General features: G+C 39.7%; 2 protein-coding genes across 2 annotated transcripts; one reads left to right on the top strand and one right to left on the bottom strand.

Annotated features, from left to right (window-relative positions):
• The first annotated feature begins 510 nt into the window (after positions 1–510).
• On the top strand, positions 511–9,808 carry LOC114556358 (GTPase IMAP family member 8). Its single transcript, XM_028579266.1, has 5 exons — positions 511–771; positions 2,141–2,145; positions 3,711–3,791; positions 5,170–5,229; positions 6,523–9,808. The coding sequence occupies exons 3-5, from the start codon at positions 3,770–3,772 to the stop codon at positions 8,946–8,948; spliced, it is 2,508 nt and encodes an 835-aa protein (XP_028435067.1). The 5' UTR covers positions 511–771; positions 2,141–2,145; positions 3,711–3,769; the 3' UTR covers positions 8,949–9,808.
• Positions 9,809–14,990: 5,182 nt separating this feature from the next.
• Positions 14,991–19,774, bottom strand: LOC114556359 (actin, non-muscle 6.2). The gene is made up of 9 exons (XM_028579267.1): positions 19,667–19,774; positions 18,125–18,249; positions 17,881–18,009; positions 17,203–17,313; positions 16,976–17,060; positions 16,610–16,771; positions 16,291–16,482; positions 15,633–15,814; positions 14,991–15,487 (listed from the first exon to the last, which is right to left on the bottom strand). Exons 2-9 carry the CDS (start codon positions 18,245–18,247, stop codon positions 15,344–15,346), a joined length of 1,128 nt encoding a protein of 375 aa, XP_028435068.1. The 5' UTR covers positions 18,248–18,249; positions 19,667–19,774; the 3' UTR covers positions 14,991–15,343.
• Between the last annotated feature and the right edge of the window lie 272 nt (positions 19,775–20,046).

Genomic DNA, 20,046 nt, shown 5'->3' with positions numbered 1-20,046 from the left:
ATTAATTGTTTTTTTTTTGCCTGTGGGCCTTAATTTGGACAGAAATTAATAAAAGTCCATCACTCCAAACTTCATCTTTGACTACCCTGAGTGTCAGTATCTGCTCACGACGACTCTCTTACATCTACCTTCAACACACAACAAAAACATTTCTCTTTTTCTTACAAAAAAATGTCAATGTTATCTTTATCATCTAAAAAAGTATGTCTGTTTCTTTATGCTGTTAATAACAACTGCAGCCATCCCAAACAGCCTGTGTTTTCAGATAGATATACTTAACATTACAGCAAACCTAAGCCTCCAAAAGAAACAGTGATCCGACAACTGACAGAAAAGTTTGATTATCAGCCTTACAAAGTCATTCTATTTTTATGTGTCTCTGTTTTTTTGTCCACCATCTGTATCATCACAATCATCACCTTTCAGTTCATGGCTTTTTTAGGAATACATTTACACCTCTTTTGTGAGTTTTACGGTGTTGTCCAGCAGGTGGAGCTCTAACACCAACTATTGAAGCCGGATTAACCTTAGATCCCTGTATAAGTAAAGGTATGAAATCAAAATCAAGATACGATTTGGTTGAAATAGACTCCCTTCATTTTTGTTTTTAAACGCGCATGTTTTGAGCTAATTTTGAGTATTTTGAAGTAGGCCTACATATGAATAGTTGAAAGGGTTAGGGGGTTAAATGTTGTAAAACCTTTTTAGTTGTGAACTTTCTTTACTTTCACTTTCGTCAGAGTGGAGTCACGACGCAGCAGCAATCCGCTGGTGAGTAAATACCAAACTAAATACAAACACTCCGTGTTGGTAATTAGAAAAAAAAAGGTAATTATTATAATATCAAGCGTCTACAAAGTAATTCATCTGGTTGTTGATGAATGTCAGACATCTTACTGTAGGGTGAAGGAAGGGTGGGCCTCTTACAGGACAGCTTGTAAAACAGCGGTAAAAGCGGTTACAAAATCATAATTAAAAAAGAAAGCACTGAATTAATATCCCTAACATTATATTCGTAGGCTACATAGCAGGGTAGACTGACAGATGTTTCGGATCAATGTGGAAAAACTTAAACCGGAAATAAATGACGTGCAGACTGAATCTGCTTATTTTATTTACAATTTTTTTTTTAGAATAACCGATATGTCTGAACATTTGGTCAGTTTGTGATTTTAAAAGTCTACAGCATTTCAATAAAGCTCTGTTTTACTATAAAGTGACCTCCACCGCAGAGAAAACAAACGAGGGAGAAAAATATTCTTTAATATTACTGCTGCTAGCCTAAGTGATACCATAAGACTGACACAGCTAAACAAGTCATGTTAAAGATGAAAAAATTTTAAAATATAATACTGATTCTATTACTTTAGAAATCATCAGATCATTCGAGGACTGGGCCTATTCCTCAGAGTTTATTTATTAATTGTCTAATCCTGAGATCATATATTGTCTATATACTCTCTATACATGTACTCACACTCTTCTTCTCTTGATGAAGAACATCTGTGGTTGAAATGTTGTCAGTTATGTCTATTATAGAATGTAAAAAGTGTGCAGCATGCATGTATTTGTTTGTTTTACTGATTATTGATGATTACTCCCCAAGCCCTGCAAAGATTTTAAAAACACAGAAGTGATTGAAGGAAAGTTATCTTACAGGCCTCATCAATCCTTACAGGATTCATCAAAGAATCTGTACTATCATCAAGGGACAACTGATTTGTTGTATGGGCACAAAAAGAAACATACAAATTGAAACATTAAAAAATAACACACCAGAGAAATAATATACCCTGTAAATACTTATAATTCAAATACATCTTCTCCTGCATGTCACAATGAAAGCAGCCCATTAGGGTTTCTCCCTGTACAAAAGAATATGGAGGAAGTCAAGTCTAGATTTATATTGTAGCCTGATAACGTTCAAAGTCTGTCACACCTGGGGCTAGGATTGTGCAACAAAAACTGATATTGGACTATAAAGTTAAGACACCTAAAGGCCACAGTCAATCAGTAGTAAATAGATAACATAATAGCAACATAGATAACCCATGTTACTACCTGAAACAAGCACAAACGTGTTAAAAGTGTCCTAGAGACAGGTTTCTTTTTTAACCATTTTGTTATTTTGTGTTTGAAGGGTTATACAGTGGTGTGAAAAAGTGTTTGCCCCCTTCCTCATTTCCTGTTCCTTTGCATGTTTGTCACACTTAAGTGTTTCGGAACATCAAACCAATTTAAACAATAGTCAAGGACAACACAAGTAAACACAAAATGCAATTTGTAAATGAAGGTGTTTATCATTAAAGGTGAAAAAAAATCCAAACCATCATGGCCCTGTGTGAAAAAGTGATTGCCCCTAAACCTGGGCCACCCTTAGCAGCAACAACTGCAACCAAGCGTTTGCGATAACGTGCAATGAGGCTTTTACAGTTTTTGGCCCAATCTTTGCAGAATTGTCCTAATTCAGTTACATTAGAGGGTTTTCGAGCATGAACGGCCTTTTTAAGGTCATACCACAACATCTCAATAGATTCAGGTCAGGACTTTGGCTAACTCCAAAGTCTTCATTTTGTTTTTCTTCAGCCATTCGGTGGTGGACTTGCTGGTGTGTTTAGGATCATTGTCCTGCTGCAGAACCCAAGTTCGTTTCAGCTTGAGTACACGAACAGATGGTCGGACATTCTCCTTCAGGATCTCTTGGTAGACAGCAGAATTCATAGTTCCTTTTATCACGGCAAGTCTTCCAGGTCCTGAAGCAGCAAAACAGCCCCAGACCATCACACTGCCACCACCATATTTTACAGTTGGTATAATGTTCTTTTTATGAAATGCAGTGTTCCTTCTACGCCAGATATACTTGGACACACACCCAAAAGAGTTCCAAACAGAATGTTGTCCCAAAAGTCTTGGGGATCATCAAGATGTGTTCTGGAGAAATTGAGGCGAGCTTTGATGTTCTTTTTGCTCAGCAGTGGTTTTCTCCTTGGAACTCTGCCATGCAGGCCATTTTTGCCCAGTCTTTTCCTGATGGTGGAGGCATGAACGCTGACCTTAACTGAGGCAAGTGAGGCCTGCAGTTCTTTGGACGTTGTTGGGGGTCTTTTGTGACCTCTTGGATGAGTCGTCGCTGCGCTCTTGGGGTAATTTTGGGACGGCCACTCCTGGGAAGGTTCACCACTGTTCCATGTCTTCGCCATTTGTGGATAATGGCTCTCACTGTGGTTCCTGGATTCCCAAAGCTTTGGAAATGGCTTTATAACCCTTTCCAGACTGATAGATCTCAATTACTTTCTTTCTCAATTGTTCCTGAATTTCTTTGTCTCGGCATGATGTGTAGCTTTTAAGGATCTTCTGGTGGACCTTACTGTGTCAAGCAGCTCCTATTTAAGTGATGCCTTGATTGTGAACAGGTGTGGCAATAATCAGGCCTGGGTGTGGCTAGAGAAATTGAACTCAGGTGTGGACAACCACAGTTATAGTATGTTTTAACAAGGGGGGCAATCACTTTTTCACACAGGGCCATGATGGTTTGGATTTTTTTTCTCCTTTAATAATAAACACCTTCATTTACAAATTGCATTTTGTGTTTACTTGTGTTGTCCTTGACTTTTGTTTAAATTGGTTTGATGTTCCGAAACACTTAAGTGTGACAAACATGCAAAGGAACAGGAAATGAGGAAGGGGGCAAACACTTTTTCACACCACTGTAAAACCAACTGTTGGTCTCGAGCTGAGCTTCTTCTATTGTTTCCAGCATAGTGACAGTATGGCAGCTTCCGCAGCATCTGGTGAGTACAGTCAGATTTACAGCAGAAATATGCATTGACTCTATTCATTTCTTCAGAGCTACTATATTTTATGTTAAATCCCTTTTAGCAGGCAAAAGTTTCTGTCTCATATGTCAGTATTAGCATCACATCTATAACACTAGATGGAGACACAGGATTAAATATTTGATGATATGTCTTAATCCATTTCTGTCACTGCTTTCAGGTTGTAACCTACTTTACAATCTTAAATAAAGCAATCCAACATCCAGTACAATATTGAATTAATGTCACTAATAATAATTACTAACTTGCAGTGTTAGAGGCAAGTAGGTGTCAGTATTTTTTCTTTTGGGTCATCTATGGGAACACAAACTCTATCTAACAGTATCTACAGTATCTATCTTTCTCTCATGTTAATAGCTGTGAATTTGGAACTATATGTCTATCTAACTAACAGTATCTAGTATCTATCTTACAGTGTCTATTAATAGCTGTGAATCTGGACCTCCAGAGCGTTAATAGTCTGGAAGTCTTTTTAACTTTAACCTTAGCTAACGTTAGCTTAGCAGCCAAATGGAGACTGAAAACTGTCAGCGGGATCATTTGGGTTCCATCAGATTACAGAACAGTGAGATGTGATGTAGCTAAAATGGACAACCTATCATTGTAATGACAAACTCCCACTATTTATTGTCAAGATGAGTATTTTTGAAAATAATAATAAAGAGTATTGAATAGGTACGTTCAACAAAACTGCAGCTGGTAGTTTGTTTTAGTTAATTCTACTACCCCTACTATCCTCCATCTTTCACAGTGTAGTCATGTTAGGAAGGGCTAGCATCACAACCTGTGGACAGCAGCAATGATAATAGCCACAAATAACTCTTTTAATATACAAATATGTGAGAAATATATTTAAGGATACTTAGACATTTTCTGGTGGAAAGTTAGACGATGATCATAATGTCCTACCCATAGAAATAAAATGTATGTATGTTTATTCCATTGCTATGGTCGTACCTCTGTGGTGTTAATATTAACCATATGGTTTAACTTAAAGTGCAAACAAATTCTACAAATGCTAACAGCTAAGATAAATAATGCAGATCATAGTTAACCTACTGTTATTTACACATCAGTGGAAGAGTTTGGACATTGGGCACAGAATTGAAAGAATATAATGTTTGTTGTGGCACAAAGTCAAACTGTATCACATGCCTTTTTTAATATGACAAACACAATACATGTTTAATACATTGAACATCATTTGAATATCAATAATAATATTGCAACTGTCTGTCATTTTTCCTACTGATTCAACATTAAAAAGAAATCTGAACTGTTGAGTTGACTGAGGTTTGATTTTCTGAAATGTTATTTTTCTGGTTTCTTACAGAAGGAAAGTTTGTGAGATGTCTGAGCCACAGCAGCAGCTGTCCCATTCTTCCCCCTTCCAGTGAGTAAAAACTGATCGGACTTGTTAAGTGTTATGGTAGTTATTCTTCAGTTTGTCTGGAGCTGTTGTCAGAGCAGCAACTACTTCAGCAGCTGTGCTACTAAACCCACAAAACTGCAGCATATTTGCAGGTGAAGCCCATAAATGAGCTCACTTTCAGATACAAATGACACATTTTTTAGTGCCCATAAATCACTATGGACAATAAATGTTTTTTAACCACGTATGAAATCGGCTATGCATTGTAATCAAATCTGTTCTTTAAAAAAATAACATAAATAAAATAAAATCAACACATTTTTTGTGTGGTTGAAAACACACAAACATTTAGTTTAACCAATGGGACTAGAAAATGTTTATTTATTATTATTTATTTTTTTAAGATATATTTAAAGGCTTTTCCGCCTTTAATGGACAGGACAGGTAGGTGAGAAAGAGAGAGACATGCAGAAAATCATCAGTCAGAGCCTGGTCCATAGTGACACTTAATTTCGTAGGAAAGAATTAACGGAAGAGGGCCGAGACCAAGTAGTAAGTAGGGAATTATCTACAATCCAAGTGAGTGTCAAAGTTTAGGCAGTTATTTAAAACTGACAATTTTGCTACATTTGGAGGATTAAATGAGATGGTGTATAGTTGAATATCATCTGTGTAGCAGTGGTAGCAGATACATTTTAAAGTGTCTTATTATCTCGCCAAGGGGATGCATACACAAGGCAAACAAAAGGGCCCAGGGACAGGATTTTGGGGAACAACACAAAAGGTTTCAGATGAAGAGGCATTATTGCCAACATCCACTCCTATCAGAGAGGTAGGAGGAGGACCACTGCAGGACTGACCCAGAGATACGCACCCACTGCCTACATCTGTTGATTAGGAAACTGTGGTTCACAGCGGCAAAAGCTGCACTGAGATGCAACAGTACCAAACAGAAAATACTCTCCTGCATCACCATGTGTCAAAAATATAATTTGAGACTTTTGAGTCCTCCTATGGAAGCCAGACTGAAACCTGTCCAAAATTATATGCTTGTTGAATACAGTTTTATGCTGCTTAGCAACTCCTTTCTATAACTTTGGCTGTTGCTATAAGTAACTTGGAGATAGGCCTGTAATGTAAGGGTAGAGACTTCTGTTTGACAACACAGCTCAGCGTTGAGTCCAAGGTCTAGATGGCTGACAGTTTTTTTGCTGGTCCACCAGTTAGAGTTATGTTTCATCATAATCCTGTTAGATTGGTCTTGTATCAGGTTCAGTGCTAGTTCATCATTCTAATTCAGTGTTTTCTTTTCAGTGTCTGAGCTGAGGGTTGTTCTGCTGGGGAACAGCTGGTCTGAGAGGAGTTCAGTGGGGAACTTCATACTGGGAGAGACTGTGTTCAACACTGAGGAAGAACCGGACTGCTGTCTGAGAGAAAGAGGACGGTTAAAGGAGAAAGGGATCGTTCTGATCAACACTCCAGATCTGCTGCACACCAACATCTCTGAAAACAAACTGACAGAACATGTAGAAAACTGTGTGAGACTCTCTGATCCTGGCCCTCATGTGTTCCTGCTGGTTCTACAGCCTGAAGACTTCACTGAGAAACACAAAGTGAAGCTCTGCCGAGTCTTGAAACTCTTATCAATCATCAATCAATCATTTGACCATTCATTGATACTGATATCAACACCCAGAGAGGATAGCGCAGCTTTCAAAGACAAAGATGAACCAGACCAGTCATTAAAAGACATGATCAAAATGTGTAGATACAGATACTTGAACCAGAACAACCTTGAACTTTCAGAGCTGTTAACACGTTTAAATCAAACTGCAACGGAATACAAAGGAGCGCATGTGAGCTGTGATGTATTTGAGGATGCAGGTTTGATCATGACACCAACATCTGGACACATCAGACCAGCTTTAAACCTGGTTCTGTGTGGGAGGAGAGGAGCAGGGAAGACTTCAGCAGCCAAGGCCATTTTAGGACAGACAGAGCTTCATTCAGTCTCCAACCCATCAGAGTGTGTTAAACATCAGGGAGAGGTGTGTGGACGTCGGGTGTCCCTGGTGGAGCTGCCTGCCTTGTATGGAGAAGGTCAGGAGAAAGTGATGGAGGAATCATTCAGGTGTATCTCCCTCTGTGATCCTGAGGGTGTCCATGCCTTCATCCTGGTCCTACCTGTGGGTCCCCTCACTGATGAAGACAAGGGAGAGTTAGAGACCATCCAGAACACTTTCAGCTCTCGAGTCAATGACTTCACCATGATTCTGTTCACTGTGGAGTCAGATCCTAAAGCTCCAGCTGTTGTTAAGTTTCTAAAGAAAGACAATGGCATCCAGGAGCTCTGTCAGAGCTGTGGAGGAAGATATGTTGTTCTCAACATCAAGGACCAGCAGCAGATCCCAGAGCTGTTGGATGCTGTGGAAAAGACGAGAGTTGAAGGATCCCAATGCTTCACAAAGGACATATTCACCAAGGCTCAGATGGAGAAGGTTTCAAGACTTGAAGCTGAGCTGCAGGATGTGAAACAAAAGACGGCCATAGGAGGTGATGGTGAGAGTCAGAGCAGAGAGTGTCTCAGAATGGTGCTGATTGGGAAGACTGGCAGTGGGAAGAGTGCAACAGCAAACACCATTTTGGGCAAAAAGCACTTCAAACCCAGAATCACACCGAAGCCAGCAACCAAGTCTTGTAAGAAAGCAACGGGAGAGATTGATGGACGGCCAGTTGTTGTCGTGAACACCCCCGACTTGTTTGATAAGACTTTGTCTGATGATGAAGGTCAGCAGGAGATTCAAAAATGCATCAGCATGTTGTCTCCCGGACCTCATGTGTTCTTACTGGTGCTGCAGATCGGGAACTTCACACAAGAGGAAAAAGACTCTGTGGAACTGATCAAGAAATATTTTGGCAAGAAGTCTGAAGATTTCATCATCATTATATTCACCAGAGGAGATGATCTGGAGGATCAGTTATTTGAGAGTTATGTCGAAAACTGTGATGGCTTTGTCAAAAAACTCATCAATGACTGTGGAGGGAGATACCAGGTCTTCAACAACAAAGATGACACAAACCGCACACAAGTCAGAGAGCTGCTGACCAATATCGAGACCATGGTGAAGGAAAATGGCGGCTGCTACAACAATGAGATGTCTGACGACACAGAGGGATGCATACAAATGCAAGTGCAGAAGATCTTGAAAGAGAAGGAAGAAGAGATGAAGAGAAAGGATGAGGACCTCCGGAGAAAACACGCGGAAGACTTGAAAACACAGAAAAGCAAAATCAAAGAAGAGGAGAGGAAACTGAGAGAAAAACAGCTACAGGAAAAAGACGAATGCATCAACAAGGAGCGTGAGAAGAGAAAGAAAGAACGGGAGGAAGAGGAGAGGAGACGCAAAAAGCAAGAAGAAACTATGCGACAGGAATGGAGAAGAAAATTGGAAGCTTCAGAGAAAACCGTTCAGTTAGAAAGAGAGCTAAAGGAAAACGCTGAGAGGAAGCTGGACCAGTTTAGAAAAGAGACAAAGAGAGATCGAGATGCCTGGGATAAGGAAAGAAAGGAGACCTGGGAACGAATACGTCAAGAGGATAAACAAAGCCTAGAGGAGGGGAAAACCAGCCTCCGGAAGCTCCAAGAAGAGTACCATCATAAGAGAAGAAAATGGACATTTGCTGTGGTTGTGCTGCTGTTGTTTCTGTTGTTTCTATTATGTTATATATTTCTGAGTTAGAAATTCACAAACTGCAGACAGCCCTACGACAAAGGTGGCAGGTTTACATTTATTGACTACATTACAGATCAGTGTCTCCATCTTCAGATTACACAACGTTATTCAGAAAAAAATTTAATCGACACACAGGGAAAAGACATTAATACAGCCATATGACTCATACACACACAAAAAAAAATTGTCCGTTGAAGTGTGTAGAAATGGGAAGTTCTGACTAAAAATCAAATGATATGGCTACTAATTCAGTTCTCTGGATGTTATGTAGGTTTTCTCAAACCCCAGTTCACTATGTGACTGTAAAGCCGTTGTCTCAAATGAACTCTGGACAATGTCTTGAGTTTTCCTTTTACACATGTAGCACCCAACAGGAGATTTTTCCTTTGAGGCGCATTCTTACTTACTGTAAATAATCTGTTTGATCTAGTCCAGGGGTGGCACCTGGCTAGTTCCGTTCCTTACATTTTTTGACAATTGTGGTGTCCGCCCTTACCGACAGAACTTCCCGAATCTTGTTGTCTCTCCATTAAGACATTCACATTGGCGTCTTCATGTAAATCACTCTCATTCTTCACAGACAGGGTTCAAAATTAGCCCGATCTACACACCAAATGCTGGTGGTTGGTAGATTTGCTTCACTTACTAGCCAAAAAAAACAATGGTAGTCTATTGAGTGGCTGGTCAAATTTAAAAATTCACTAGCCATTTGACTGGTGGACGAAAAGTTAATTTTGAACCCTGCCCTCAGATGTTTATATTTTTCCAATAATGCGCCAGCCCCATCATAGAAACATCATCTTTGTTTGTTTCACAAAACCAAGATAAGGGATTAAGCCAGGATATTCCAGTTATCCTGGATGAATTTAGCCTTGACTCGGTTTCACGAAAATGGAGGCACATAAATCACCATGGAGATTTATTCTGTGCAGCTAGCCTGCTCCTGACCAGTCTAACAGCCAGGATTTATTTAATCCTAATTTCTGATCACTCAGCAGTGGTTTTACCCTATTGTTATCAGCCTGGATTAAAATACAACAGGTGCATGCTGTACCAGTACTTTTATTATTTAAAGTTATGACCATTATTATTTTTTTAATAATTATTCATGTGACAGTCATTGTTACTGTTATACTGCTGTATGTACTGCTGTTCATATTGTTGTTAGAAGTTTGATGGATATATTACGGCAGCTGTTGAGATGATAAGAAAAGGCTGATAAAATTTCAAATGTGTTTTAAATGAAGTCTGTTACTAAGGGCAATACATACAATGCTGTACATTTCTATAGTTGACCAATGCACCTTGATTTATTTTAGTTTAGGTTTTTTTATATTCTTTAACAATACAGATCATGTTTGCATTGTATTTGGCATTCTTAGCACACAATTTGTGTTGTCCAGTAAACTGGGACTATAATTTGGGAGGATTGTACAATTTTAAGAACATATTCTTATTATACAATACCATAGTCTTCAGCCTGGCAGTCTTCAGCCTGGCAGCAAAAGTGAGCTCACTACAACCTCTCATATACAACGGAGTGAAATCGCGGTCAACCCGCGATTTATTTCTAACGCGTTTAATGTTTCAAAGTAACCTAACAGAAATTATTCAACACTTTAAGTTTGACAGCACTAAATGGCACTATAATTTTCATAATCATGATGCACACCCATTTTGATAGCTGACTATGCAATTCGCTAAGCTAGGGATAAAGGCAGCCAGCTATTATAATGTGTCCTGCTCCTAGCACTTACCAGTACCTCTTGCTGATGTGAAATTAACTCTGCTTCCTGTCCCTCATCATGACCAGACTGTCAATGGTGATAGCCAGACTAGTAGGCCTACTCTTCTTCCTCAGTTTCTTTTACACGTAGCATATAGCCTACAGTAAGTGATCGTATTAGCGCCCCCTGCTATTGGCTGTTAATATCGCTTTATTAGACTTGTTTTGTGCCGTCTGGATGTCTGGACTTTTCCAGAACGCACAGATTGTCAGTCCGTCCCTGGCTGCATGGTAAAGTCTGTTTAATGTCTGGTCAAACTGATTCGGACATTTGCATTTTCACATGGGCTTACAGCTCCTCCGGGTAGTGTCTAGATAAGTTCAGGGTTGCAGTGCATGTGTGAAAGGGGCTTACTATTAATATGTGTATATTTACTAAAAATAACTGTTGTGGTTTATAAAGACACCTTAAGTTTTGACTCTGTATCATGACTGACACTAAAACAGATGTGGGGAATTCAGAGTTCGATGAGAAAATCTATATACCTTTTTATCTCTATGCGTGTTTAGCTTTAGCTTAGAAAGACCGGAAGCACTGGCTGTAATCAAAACTCAAAAAAACACTCCCTCAAGATACTACAGACTGTCTTTTTAGCTAGTTAGCTACCAAGCTAGTCACAAGCCATCCAAATGTAAGGTGGACTTGTTTTAAATTACGAAACATGGCGAAGCCGAATAGTCCAGTTTAAAGACAGGACTCTTAATATGCAGCTTTTGTTGGTCAGTAAATATTTTAAAATTGTCAGCTACTGCTGTTTTATTTTCTATGTCTGCATACTACATATGCATAAATTAGAGTTTTAAAGTTATTTGATGGAGCTAGGCTAACAGTTTCCCCTTGCTTCCAGTCTTTGTGTTAAGCTAACTATCGTATCGCTAAAATAGATCTGTATTGAACAGACTGTAATTAGAATTGAAAGCTGTGCAAATAAGATAATTTACTAAAATGTCAAAGAAGTCCTCCTAAGTGAGTTGTTAAACGTTTGGCTAATCCACTGTGTATTATTTATTAAGTCTGTTTTATTGTTACTCATCTTTGATTGTTCCTTTTAAACACATTCATTTACAAACTCCTATATTTATAGATATTGTCACCTTTAATAGTAATACTTGTTTAAAGCTGGAAGATGCTTCTCTGGGCTGCATGTTAGTAAAACATCTCAGGGGTTGTTTGGAGACATTTGTGTTGCTGGAAGTAATCTATGTTCTTACCTGTTTTGTACAGCACAAGTATTACTCACCTAAAGGATTATTAGGAACACCTTAGTAATGCAGTGTTTGAGCCCCTTTCGCCTTCAGAACTGCCTTAATTCTTTGTGGCATTGATTCAACAAGGTGCTGGAAGCATTCTTTAGAAATGTTGGCCCATATTGATAGGATAGCATCTTGCAGTTGATGGAGATTTGTGGGATGCACATCCAGCGCACAAAGCTCCCGTTCCACCACATCACAAAGATGTTCTATTGGGTTGAGATCTGGTGACTGTGGGGGCCATTTTAGGACAGTGAACTCATTGTCATGTTCAAGAAACCAATTTGAAATGAATCAAGCTTTGTGACATAGTGCATTATCCTGCTGGAAGTAGCCATCAGAGGATGGTACGTGGTGGTCATGGTCAGAAACAATGCTCAGGTAGGCTGTGGCATTTAAACGATGCCCAATTGGAACTAAGGGGCCTAAAGTGTACCAAGAAAACATCCCCCACACCATTACGCCACCACCACCAGCCTGCACAGTGGTAACAAGGCATGACAGATCCATGTTCTCATTCTTTTTACACCAAATTCTAACTCTACCATCTGAATGTCTCAACAGAAATTGAGACTCATCAGACCAGGCAACATTTTTATAGTCTTCAACTGTCCAATTTTGGTGAGCTCATGCAAATTGTAGCCTCATTTTCCTATTTTTAGTGGAGATGAGTGGTACCCGGTGGGGTCTTCTGCTGGTGTAGCCCATCTGCCTCAAGGTTGTGCGTGTTGTGGTGTCACAAATGCTTTGCTGCACACCTTGGTTGTAACGAGTGGTTATTTGAGTCAAAGTTGATCTTCTATATGTTCTGGTTAAAAAGGGAAAAATATGCATATCCCATTGTATAGTAATTGTTTTTTTGCAATTTTGTCATTCAAAAAGTTGTGTCACTGTTCTATAATGAGCTCTTATATTTGACACCTTCACAGTTCTGATAAAATGCACTTTGTATAATTTTTTTCTAGGTGAAATGTGTGTATAATTAAATATAAATATTGACCAACTATTCACATCAAAATAAATCTACATGTTCACATAGTCCTTGTTATTGTGAAAAAGGAAATGTGCAACACATCCATATTTTAAGTCAATAAGAGACATTGCGAGTAGTGGAAGTAGTCAGTTGTTATCCTGTGAAAATAACAGAATTGAATGTTGTTTTTCCTTATTTGAGTTTTTTTCTTACACTCAGCTCCAGTCGGATTGTCTAGAATGTGGACAGTCGGGTTTGACGTCAGGATTGTGATTAGCATTAGTGAAGGCAGCAGGTTAACACCGATGTCCTGGGCCCACATTGTGCAGCTTAACATGAGAATAGGTGAGTTTCATTCAGACAAATGCAAACCAGATGGTGGTGGTGATGAAGAAGAGGAGGACTGAACAGATCAGTTTGCTGAAGACATTCACTTGAAACTATCTATTTTTAAGCAACTTGTTGGCTCTGTCCCAAAATTTTTAAAGAGCAACTAGATGTTTCTATGGATCTGTCTTCTGTCTGTGTTCATTAAATATGTTTCAGGTGTGAATTAGAGTGCACTAATACATAAAGTTATTTGAAGTTTTGACATTTCAGGTCAATACTACATTTATTGCAGGTTTAGCAAGAACAACTGGAATTTTTAAAATAATTAGTGTGATGTGCAGCATGGCTGCCAATTTACAACTGCTCCATTGGCAGGCCGGAGTATTTTGGCACAACTCCTGCAGTCCATTAGTTGGTGTAAAGCTGCCTCACTGTCTTTATGCAGGTGTCGGTCCAGATGATCATATGACTTCACACATAAAAAGATTACATGAAATTATGTTTCTGCTACCGTTATCCTTAATGGAAGAACTGGTTTTGTCCTTAAAGACCAAAAACTTATTTTGATGGTTCATGGGTAATCATGCTCTATTACAATAATTGAATTAATTACTTCAGGTATGACATTTCTATTTTAATGTTTTCTTTAGGTATTTGTTGCATTTTTTGTTAGGAGCCTTGCATCAAGAAGCATCCGCTGGAGTTAAATCAGGGATGTTGCAGTAACATGTCTTACATTATAACCCTCTTGGCTCTGGGGCATGGTTAGACAAATAAGTGATTAAAAAATCTTTAGAAATGGCAAAATACATCAAAATATCAAAGTATGCAGGGGGAAAAGGTTGTGACCAAATTCATAGATGCTGTATTTGGAGCACAGGAAGGAAAATATAAAATTGCTTTTACACTAGATCAGGACTGAAGGAACATTTGTAAATTGCTACATGGTGGCACTATTCACACAAACTACAGCAACTTACTTTAATGTCTCACAATTATATTTACTTTAAATGTTACCATTTATTGTGAAAACAAAATGGTATAGCTTTGCCAAAATTTCCTGCATTTATGTTATGGAGCCAGTTGTCAGGCTTTCCAAATTAATGTACATTGTATTAACTAAATCACATTTGGTTATTATACCAAGATTCAATACTTTACCATGCAACTAAATTGCTAGGAATGTTGTAAAACAGTTGATTATACTATATGCATATAATTGTGTATGCCTCTTTACAAGTGCTGTCCTTGCATTCTATTTTGGTCCACCATATTTTAGGAGAATATCACTAAAAACCATGTCCTCTTAGCAAATGTCCTTTAGAAACTTAAGTATGATGTGTCTGCAGGTACAAATATTAGAGGGGATTTGCCTCTTTGTAGCTCTGAGATATGAAACCCTGGATAAAGAAAGTCCACACTCATTGCTGCTCTTAAAAAAAAAAAAAAAAAAAAAAAAAAAAAAAAAAGTTGTGAATGTACAAATAACTGAAAGTGATCCAGATAAGTATGACATTAATCACCTCCTCTCATTTCATTGCAGCTGGACAATGAGAAGCTGTTAGTATGTAAATCTAACAGAGGTGTAAACGTGAGGGGACATGTCACTTGTGTAAAAATCCTCACGTGCTTTGATGTAAAGCATCTAGTGATCAGGAACTTGCACAAAACCATTTAAAATGTGTGAACTCAATGACATTAGAGAAGCTGTAAACATAAACAACGGCATTTTATTGCTCCGTAAACATTGCTGTTGAACATAGATACAGCTCAACACGGGTAGAAAAAGAGGTTCAGTGATAATACTGTTGTTTTGACCATCAGTAGTTAACACCAGCAGAGTGAAAGCTGCGAGTGGAGTTTAAGGAACATGTTCAGAAACTGTTTGTAGGAGGTTCTGAGAGTTGCTGAGGATCTGCCGAGCCGAGACATTAAAAGTGTACAGTTGCAGTCGCTTGATTCATCTTGTGTGGCATCTTTCAGTCTGTTAACACGTTTAACCAGAGACAGTTCTAGTTGGATGGAACGGTTTTGCCAGGGCAGAGGAGGACCGGGATCTTTCTAGAAGCACTTGCGGTGGACGATGGAGGGGCCAGACTCATCGTACTCCTGCTTGCTGATCCACATCTGCTGGAAGGTGGAGAGGGAGGCCAGGATGGAGCCGCCGATCCAGACCGAGTACTTCCTCTCTGGGGGAGCGATGATCTGGAGGGGAGAGAACAGGTAAGACAGGGAGTGATGGAGTAATATATTTTGGGACTGAACATTGCAAAGGTTTTATTATAGATGCAGCCATATAACCCATGGAAAATAGAATATTCCCGAGATTTATTTGATATTGTAACTATACCTTGATTTTCATAGTGGGTGGGGCCAGGGCAGAGATCTCCTTCTGCATGCGGTCAGCGATGCCAGGGTACATGGTGGTGCCACCGGAGAGCACGGTGTTCGCATACAGGTCCTTACGGATGTCCACGTCGCACTTCATGATGCTGTTGTAGGTCGTCTCGTGGATGCCGGCAGACTCCATTCCTGAACACATGGACAGAACAAGAGTTAGTGACCAATTAAACTATAATGTTGATGCTCCTACAAGACCAGAAACGAACCAAACCAATACGGACGGCACCTGATGGCAGCGGAGATCATTAACTTCCTGAGAAGTGCTCAGAAATTCTGTAAAAGATCATAGTGATTGGTCAAAATATTAAGTCCTAAGGCTCAGATTTATCAGAACAAGATATTTGACTGTCTGATGGGACTTTGTGAATCTGATGTTGATCGAATTTGCTTCAAGAAGGAAAGAATTAAAGATAAATATTCCTCAAGATTGACCAAGAACTCAAGGAAGCAATATCAGGAGGCAAGTGTCCCTCCTGATATTATGAATTTTTGCAAACATACTTTGTGATAAAGGGTCATTTTCCAAGCACTAGTCAGTATGAGTTTTTTATTTTTTTATCATTTTCTGTAGAGATACGGTCCGATTGTTAAAACTCAATACCCACCGATAAATGAAGGCTGGAAGAGCGTCTCGGGGCAACGGAACCTCTCGTTGCCGATAGTGATGACCTGTCCGTCAGGAAGCTCGTAGCTCTTCTCCAGGGTGGAAGAGGCTGAAGCGGTCTGCATCTCCTGCTCAAAGTCCAGAGCCACGTAGCACAGCTTCTCCTTGATGTCACGCACGATCTCACGCTCGGCTGGAGTTCAAGAGTGAAAATATTTTGGGTTACAAAATGAAAGTAGAATCTTCTGAGGTTACACTTTGTTTTTGTAAAGAAAGTTAAATTACAAATTTAGTCTATACAATTTGAGCGAAACCCATACCGGTGGTGGTGAAGCTGTAGCCTCGCTCTGTGAGGATCTTCATCAGATAGTCGGTCAGATCTCTGCCAGCCAGGTCCAGACGCAGGATGGCGTGAGGCAGAGCATAACCCTCATAGATGGGCACAGTGTGGCTGACACCGTCACCGGAGTCCATCACAATACCTGCAAGATAGAAAACACAAAAAAAGAAACTTTTTAAGTCACTTATCAGCAACCTTGTCCAATACTATGTTTTTTCCTCTCATGGAAAACAGATATTCCAAGAAAATTAACTACTAAACCCACTGTCCTGTCATTTTGAGACATTAAAGGTTTTAGGATGTTCCAGGTTAGCTTAGAGAGACATGCTTGCATCTGAGTTCTCACCTGTGGTACGACCGGAGGCGTAAAGTGATAGGACGGCCTGGATGGCCACATACATGGCAGGACAGTTGAACGTCTCGAACATGATCTGGACCAAAGAGAAAAGACAACAGGTGTCACTGTCAAGCCAGGACAACTGAAGAACAAAAACCCTGTAGCTCATTCCCCAGTACGATAGTCTCAGAATACGTTCAGAGTCTCAACGGATTTTAAAGAGCACATGAACACACCTGGGTCATCTTCTCCCTGTTGGCCTTGGGGTTGAGTGGAGCTTCGGTCAGCAGGACGGGATGCTCCTCTGGGGCAACACGGAGCTCGTTGTAGAAGGTGTGATGCCAGATCTGTTTGGACAGAACAGCGGCTTAGTTTGACAGACAATTATAAAAGCTTGTTGCATTACTGTATAACAAGTGTTCAAATAAAAACCAGGATGAGTCAAAACTGTGGCTGAGGGCAGCTTCCACTTTGTGATTTTTTTTCCCCCCCCAAATACATTTTGAGGTACTTAATTTACTAATAATTCCATTGAATGATACAATATCCTACAGTGTAGGAAGAGATACTGTACATATTACTCCACCACATGTTTGTTTGATTAATGGAAATAATTGATTATAGATTAATATATCCAGCAGAAAATTGCACCTAATTCAATATCAGCATTACTATAACTTTTGATACTTGCTACATAATACCTATGAAAGTCCTGCAAAAAAGGATACCGATTCTAAAAAAATAAATAAAAAAAAAGGATGTCCTACTAATTTCACATGCAATTTTCTGTGCAGTGGTTTTAGTTTGAACAGCAGCACAGACAAGAGGCCAAACAGTAACAAGACTGTCTGAACCTCCAATGACCGATGTTGATCTGAGCTCCAGATGTGAAACTCTAGTAAACATGATCTCACCTTCTCCATGTCATCCCAGTTGGTGACGATGCCGTGCTCGATGGGGTACTTCAGGGTCAGGATGCCTCTCTTGCTCTGGGCCTCGTCTCCCACGTAGCTGTCCTTCTGTCCCATTCCCACCATCACACCCTGCACACATACACAAACACCCAGTTACTGTCACTTGTTACACTGCATTCACCTGCTGATTAGATTGTATAGTCATGACACACAGGTGATGTTCATGCGATGTTGGTAGGCCTACCTGATGTCTAGGGCGACCGACGATTGAGGGGAAGACGGCGCGAGGAGCATCGTCTCCGGCGAAACCGGCCTTACACATGCCGGAGCCATTGTCAACAACGAGGGCTGCAACGTCGTCTTCCATGGCTGAAAATGAAACATTTAGATTAATGAAACCTGCTGCTTGTTTTCTCTCATAACACAATAGCTTTGGCTTTTTTTTTTTTTTTTTTTTTTTGCGGTGTCCGTAAACCATTTTATCAGTAAAGTTTTGAGAAAGTGTCCGAAATTAGCTGCAAGGTTATTTCATCTCTTCCTGCCAGCTCACTCACTTTTGAAACTTGTCCACGGTTACAAAATCAGGCGCGCATCTTAGTGATGAAACACCTGCCGGCATGGTGAGTAAAGAAGTTGCATAAACTTTTCAGCACAGATTTGTTTGTGTAATAGGTGGATTCACTGCAGGGTACCTCTTGAGGTTAAATTGCCTCAGACAAAAATGTAAGATTTTACAGCCGTCCCTCATTAGAATGACTCATGTTTTAGACATGGGGCTCTAAGTCGTCCAACCTGATAAACTCTTGACCTTTTGTCCCATCACTTTAGGACATTTTAAACAAGTTCAGGCAGAACATAGAAAACTCCAGACACTCTTTGAGGCAATATTCTGTATATTAGGCCTTTATACTTTAACTGCACCCTTTAATGACCGCATGTGAGAGGAGTCAAAGTAAATGACAGCACACAGGCGGTTACTGAGCAATAAATACATTAATTATAATTCAGGAGGTTTTGTTTTGAGTCTATAACAGGAAGTGTGAGATGCAGAAAGGAGAAACGCTTATTTGGACATACAACTTATAGATCTACTGAAAGTTACATAACTAAAATTTTAAAATACTAATAACTAATAAAAGAAAAAAAAAGTAGACTATACAATGACTTTCCGCTTTTTAAACTAAATGTTTTTAAAAACAAAGTAACTTCAAAAAAGGAAGAACTATCCTTAAAGTGTTTAAGTTTCTTTGGTTACTGCTCATCGGTCTCCAGTTACACTTAGCCTACATGCTCCACAGTTCGTAATTAACTTTTATTTTATTAATGGTCTTTTTAAACTGCAGTTTTAGCTGCCGGGAAATTCTGACTGAGAGTCAACAACTTGCAGAGATCTTGTCAATGACACGCTGATGGCATCCACATTAGATTAAATTCTCTTTAACGGAACCAGGGCAGTTTGTGTCCAGATACCTTAGAGAAGTACTTGCAGTATTTTGACCCGGTCAGAAAGCCCAATTAACACTGAAAAATAACTAACGGATGAGAACTTAGTTCAGAGGGCTGGATAAAACTGACAACTTCATTTCTAAAGCAGAGTAAAAGGAGTTTAAAATGTCCGCGATGCTGGTCATCACCTGCCTGTCCCACACCTGAAGTGATTGTGTGTTGAGTCTTGATCAACACATCTTTTAATAAGACCCAACTGTAGCAGTTTAGTTTAGAGATGTTTCACTAAAAAAAACAAAAAAAAAAACTTAACTTTAAACCTGTCAGAAACAGCGCTTACCTGTGCAGGTGAGTCTCGGGTGTGTCTGGCGGTGAAGTCTTGCGGGTGTTTATCTGTCACAGCTGTGCTGGAGAATGCTGCATCTCGAGCCAAACAGCGCCGGTTTTTATTCGCGCACGCGGGACTGCTCGCGTTGTCCATAAAAGGTCACCTTCTCTCAGCTGGCGCTCTCATTGGTCCAGGTGAAAAAGATCCCTCAGATTCTCTCAGCTCGCGTCGTGATTGGCTGGAGCAGGCATCTGTCAGGGAAAACAAAAACAAAAAAAAAACTCAGGAAACACTCAGGGTTTCCACCAGAGCCGGCCAGCTATGATTGGCCCGCCAGACCGGAAGGGTGAGTAGTGGAGGTGACGGTTTCTCAGAAACCAACAAGCTACTCT

The sequence above is a fragment of the Perca flavescens genome, chromosome 5 (assembly GCF_004354835.1).
Source record: "Perca flavescens isolate YP-PL-M2 chromosome 5, PFLA_1.0, whole genome shotgun sequence".
NCBI classification, from domain to species: domain Eukaryota; kingdom Metazoa; phylum Chordata; class Actinopteri; order Perciformes; family Percidae; genus Perca; species Perca flavescens.
The sequence above is the reverse complement of the archived record's forward strand: the minus strand, read 5'-3'. Positions and strand labels throughout refer to the sequence as shown.